This window comes from Vombatus ursinus, unplaced genomic scaffold (genome assembly GCF_900497805.2).
Source record: "Vombatus ursinus unplaced genomic scaffold, bare-nosed wombat genome assembly UNPS02014735.1, whole genome shotgun sequence".
Lineage (NCBI taxonomy): Eukaryota > Metazoa > Chordata > Mammalia > Diprotodontia > Vombatidae > Vombatus > Vombatus ursinus.
Window position 1 is genome coordinate 3,211,692 of NW_020954513.1, and position 6,000 is coordinate 3,217,691.

At 52.9% G+C, this 6,000-nt stretch overlaps 1 protein-coding gene across 3 annotated transcripts in view; it reads right to left on the reverse strand.

The window, feature by feature from the left end:
* Positions 1 to 5,683, reverse strand: part of TMEM255A (transmembrane protein 255A) — an 89,740-nt gene extending 84,057 nt beyond the window's left edge. For 2 of the 3 annotated variants that reach the window (XM_027861409.1, XM_027861408.1), the window contains exon 1: positions 5,548 to 5,611. In XM_027861409.1, the coding sequence (XP_027717210.1) occupies positions 5,548 to 5,605 (58 nt within the window). In that variant the 5' untranslated portion in view covers positions 5,606 to 5,611. Of the gene's footprint in view, positions 1 to 5,547 lie in introns of all 3 variants that reach the window. The other variant, XM_027861406.1, reaches the window with a different exon arrangement.
* Positions 5,684 to 6,000: the final 317 nt, after the last annotated feature.

The window sequence follows — 6,000 nt, forward strand, 5'->3', positions numbered from 1 at the left end:
TCCTGACTTCATAATTATCGGTAACATTTTAGTTTCCTTCTGGAAGTATCATTTTTACTCACATGCATCACCCAAAGTGGCTAGTTTGTCATCTGTTTTGATAAGTCTTTGGATGTTTCCTGGTAAGTCTTGGACACATACCCCAGAAAGAGGACAGACCTCTCTATTCTTGTGATCAGGTCAACAAATAACTGGCCCAGCACTCCTGAGCAAGGAATTATCAACTACTACTGTTTTTCCCTTTGTCCTCTGACCTCTACTGGAAGATTTCTCCCCTAACAGCTCCTGCTTTTAAGTTAGATGTATAACTGTCCTTTTCCTTCTCTCTCTCCTGCATTATATTCCCCCTATTCTCTATCATTCTAACAAGGGCCAAGTCTCCCCTCCTCTACCTCAGATCTCTTTTAACCACTGAAGTCTCGACTATTTCCTTTAGTAAGGCTTCATGCTCCCTAGGAACTTGGGAGTGTGGATCCTTCGAGCCCTTTCACCTTCTCCTCCAGGAGGGAGATCAACTACACTTGGAACATAGAACCTGATGTGCACCGAGTTCCTTTGGGTGCCTCAGGCTGAACCGCACTGATCGCTGCCAGCTACTGGGCAGCTTCACTCACTATTCCTGGTAGGGACCAGCTTAGGTACTCTGTTGACCAGCCCTGGGCACACCTGAAAATCTGCAGGTTGCCAGGAGCCCCAAAAGACCTTCCTCCACCTGATAACTGCAGTTCTCTTTCCCAGGCTTCCTGATCACATGGATTTCCCCCCCCCAATCGCTCCCAGAAAAGCCCAACAGCTTACTGTCTCCTCCTCCCACCTCACCCTCATGCCCAGCCCCAAAGACAATTTGGCCGTACCCACCTTCATGTCTTGGCACTTGCCACTTATCTGATAAGGAATACGTACTTACTCGGAATTCGTGTCCCTCCTTTTCCTTCAAAACTCACCTCCTCCAGGGAGCCTTCCCTGATTGACCCACTCCACTAGGCTCATCCTTTTGCTGTTACATATTGTGTTGATACTTTATTAATTAATCATTCCTAAGAACAGAAAAGAGTTCTCTTGGGGGCTCAGCAGATGCAAACACCGAGGGATAAGGAGAAGATGTAAGAGACTTGCTTTCTACGTGTTCATATGCTGCTTTGTAAATGCTCTCAAATTATTGTTCACCATGTGACAGCAATTGGGTGACATTGCATGAAGTGCCCTGAGCCTGAACTCCAGGTCTGCCACCAACTTGTTTGGGCAAGACCCTTCCATCCTCCCTCCAGCCTTGATTTCCCCCTCTGTCCAATGGAATTGAAGTAGATGATCTCTAAGGTACTTCTCAGCTCTGACATTCTTTTGAATCCCTAACCAACCCCTCTCTCCTCCCCTGCAGGCCAGGTTGGCAAATGATCCACATGAGCAAGGAAATGGGTTCAGGGACTTCTTATCTTAGGTCTGCAGAGCAGCGCCACCAAGTTCTGCTGCCTTCAAATCTCTCTCCCAACTAGGCCCCACTTGATTTTGATCACAATCACTCCAAGGAACAGGATCTGAAGAGAATGGGATCCAGGTCACCTTTCAATAAGCCTGGCCTCCCAGGAGAAGGCAATCATGCAAGTCTCATTCTCCCCATGTTATAGATGAGGAGACTGAGGCCTAATGAGTGGCAGAGCCAGGACTCAAGTGTAGGTCTCCTTACTTCCAGGTACCAGGCCATACTGCCTCCCAAGGACAGGTGAGATTTTTTTAGAAATAGAGAAGGGGTCAGGACAGGTTTGCTGCCCAGGGAGAAAAGCTGGGGGCCCTGACTACTATGCAGGACCCAAGGATCTGCCAAGAGGGGAAAAGAAGGGCATTGAGTATAACCTCGGGCAATAGCCAATTTAGCAAGAGGCAGCCTTGGTGCAGGCCTGGGCTATTGCCTCAATAATCCTAAATAGTCATCATTTACAAAGTGCCTTAAGGTTTGCAGAGAGTTTGATAAGCACAGTCTCATTTGATAATGGACCCTGTGAAGTAGGTGCTATCATTATCCCCATTTGAAGGAGAAGGAAACTGAGGCTCAAAGAGAAGTTAGGAGACTTATTCAGGGTCACACTGCTAGTTAAGTGTCTGTCAGAAGCAGTGTTTGTACCCAGATCTCTACCTACCCCTCTCTAATTAGCCCAGAGAAGAGTGTCTGCAGTAGTGAAGGTCCTGCTTCAGAGTGCTCGGATTGGGGGTGGGGGAGGCCATCGATTTTTGGTTCGGTTTCTGGCGGGGCTGATTTCCTTTATGTCAAGGGAATCCCCTCAGAACTGCTGAGGCTGGAGGCTGAAACACTAACCGCCCTCCAGGGGAGTAAAGGAGACTTCGCCAGAGCTGAGTTCAGCACCAGCCACTCCTAAGTAGCCCAGAAGCTGATTCAGGCTTGGGCTTGGTGGGAACCAAGCCAGGGAACTCCAGGGAGACTCCCCTGCCTGTACAATGACAGTCCAGGGCTCAGGCTGAACTCAGAGATTGCCAAGCGCCCCCACCCACAGATGGCTTGAGTGGAGAAGAGCATGGGAGCAGCCAGGCCAAAGGTCAGCTCCAGGATTCCCTTCTGTGCTACACTAAGGTTGACCTCGAGATCCAGCATTCCCCATACCCTCAATCCCCATGTTTCTATGGATTCTCCTGGAACCGTCCCCTCCCCAAGGTTCCCTCTTCATTTTGCCTTATGCCCCACAAACTCTGCAACAAAGCTAAGTGTGACCCTTACTTGACCTCAGAGGATGTTCAGACTCCATTCCAGTTTCTTCTTGTCCTCTATAGGCTTGTTGGATCAAGGTGACAGGGACAGACTGCAGCTGTGGGACAAAGGCTGCCTTCAAGTCCCTCCCCCAACCAGGCCCCACTGGCTTCTGAACACGTTCACTACAAAGCATCGGGCTATAAAGCAAAGACCGTTGGCTTTGCCACCCAAGAATCTAGGATCAAATTCACCCCTCAGTGCCATTCACCAGCAGTGTGACCTTGGGGAAACCCCATAACCTCTTCTGGTCTCACTTTCCTCATCTGTCAAATGAGGCCAGTTAGATGGGAGGCTGCCTCTAGATCTATGCTCCTACTGTGTGGGACTTTGGACAAGTCCCTTCCCCTCCCTGGGCCTCAGTTTCCTCCTCTGTAAAATGGGGGGGGGGCTGGACTAGAGGGCAGCTGAAGGCCCTTCCAGCTCTAGATATATGTTCCTACTCTGTGTGACTTTCGACAAGTGACTTCCTCTCCCTGGGCCTCAGTTTCCTCCTCTGTAAAATGTAGGGGTTGGACTAAATGGATCTCTGAGGTCCCTTTCAGCTCTAGACCTAGAATTCTATGTGTGACCTTGGGTAAGTAAGTTCTCCTCTCACAGCCTCAGTTTCTTCATCTGTAAAATGAGGTAGCTGGTTGGATTTGATGACTGCTGGTGCCTCTTAGCTCTGATCCTATGATTTGAAGATAATGGGACCCAGTTCACCTCCCTATGAGCCCATTCCCTTGGGGTTCTGTGTGGGGATCAGACTTTGACCTGATTAGACCCATGCCCTAACTGGCTGAACAGAGACAGACCAAAACCCTAGCATTGATGGGTTGACCTCATTTAAAGTAGACATCTCTCGATTATCCACAGGATGCTGCTTTCTGGGGCCTTTCGGGAAGGAATTCCAGACTCCTTGCCTTTTCAGACAAGGGAAGTCTAAACCAGAGTGAACCCCTCCCAAGCCTGAAACATCTCATTCCAGGCTTCTGTCACCAATAATTGGAGGCCATAATTCAGGCCCGTGGGATTCTGCAGCCTGTGAAGTATTTGGGAAAAAAAAAAAGACAAAAAGAGCAAATCATGTTTAACTACCTCAGGGAAACAGCTAGGCTAAGTAGCCTTATTATTTTAAATCTTTAAATCCTACTTTATTGGACCCAGAAGGAAATTTTCAGCCCTTAAGAAGAAGGAAGACATAGAGCTGGTATAACTGCCCAATGAGTAGGGTTGGGCTTTCTAACAGGAGGCAGCTTCAGTCTTCCCCACCCCCCAATTGTTGCTTTGAAGTAGCTTCCCCAAAATTCTGACAAAGATGGGGCAAAGGCTACCTGGGCTAGGCAGCCTGGAAGGAGAGGGTGCCCCCTCAGAGCCTGAAAGAGGCTGGCTCCTAGGAGGCGTCTGGATAATAGCGGAAAAAGGATGGTGGGGGGTCCTGCTGACGCACCTTGGCCCTGCAGAGCTGCTCACTCACCCTGCGGTGAATCCCCCATATTAGGGCCCCAGGGAAACCGCAGAGGCAGGTCCTCCACCCCCCCCCCCCAACCACTGGCTGCTGCCAAAGCCCAGCCCTGCAGCCCTGTGCTATTGAGGGGAGGGGCTCTCCAAGCCCTTTGCATTAGGGGTGAGGTGCAATACATGAATATTATTAGTAGCACTCAAAGAAAATTGATGAGGGTTTGGGCATCTATGGAGACCACCCAGGGAGCAAGCTGCAGGGAGCTGCCTGGATCCAGAGGAGACTGGAATCCACCCCCAGGCTTCATGGCATCCGCGGCCAGGCACGACACTCACTCATATACACACACACTCATACATATGCACAGACACACATACACACACTCACACACAGAGACACAGGACAATCAATCAATAAGCATTTATTAAGCAGTTATTACAGTGCCAGGCACTGTTCAGGATACGCACACACACCAGGACAGGCACAGGCATACAAACTCAGATACAGACACACTGAACAATCAATCAATCAACAAATATTTATTAAGTGTCTGCTCAAGAGGCCAGGCAGTAATGCAGAGGAGACACACAGACGTTCACGGAGACGCACACAGACTCAGACCCACAGAGACAGACACAAACGCACACACAAGACAGACACTCTACAGGACAGATACGCCAGCACAGTGATACACAAAGATAAGAGACACATATTTCCAGACACAGAATAATCAATCAAACAAGCAACAAGCATTTAATAATTGGCTACTGTGTGCTGGGCACTGTACTGGGCAGACACACACACAACACCCCCCCCAACACACACACACAGTCCCAGACTTAAACATAGACACAGACACACCCACATACATATCCAGACGCACTGGCGGGCAGAGGGCTGCATAAGCCGAGCGCTCTCACGGACACACACGCACATACACACACACACATGTACATCTCCCACCTCCCGCCAGCGCAGCGCATCGCAGCTCACACCGCAGCTCGGCCCCGACCCCCTCCTCTCCCAGCCAGTCCGCCCAGCGCACGGAGCGCACCACACCGAGTGCGCACCGCACCGAGCGCTCCCAAGCGCTCCGCACCGAGCGCACCCGCACCGAGCGCGCGGCTCGGCAGCGGGGGGGGGGGGGGGGGGGGGGGGGGGGGGGGGCGGCGGGGACTGGGGGGCCCCCGGGCTGCTTCTCCCACTCCCACCCGGGCTACTGCGCTCGCGGGCACGCACGCCAGGCACCCCGTTCCAACCTGCCCGGGACAGGCGGCTGGCTAGCCGCCGAGCAGGTAGACGGGAGGGTAGGCGGGCGGCGTGCGCGGCGCCTCTACTTACTTACCCATGGAATCGGCCAGCGAAATTTCGCTGGAGCGCTGCTGAGTCAGGGACTGGTGCATGGTGAGAGGCGCGGCGCTGCAGCGCCCTCCACCCCAGTTCCCGGGCTCGGGAACCTCCGCCTGCCCCGCCGTGGCCATGGTGTCGGCCGTTCGCTCCCTCCCGGAGCCCCGCTAGGAGAGAGCGCTCGCTCAGGAGCTGCAGCCCAGCCGCCGCCACCGCCGCCGCCGCCACCGCCGCCGCCGCCGCCGTCGCCTCTCCCTCTCTATTCCCAGGGCGCCCGCGGCATTGGCTGGCTGGCTGGCGGTCTGCGCTTGCGCAACCTCCCCCCCCACCCGCACCCCCCTCCCCCCTCCACATCCCTACACTCCTCCCCAGCCTCAGCCCCATCTCTCCCCCCCTTACTTCTAGACTGCGCCCATTTAGGACCCCATTCTGGTTAGAAAAGTGGAGGGGT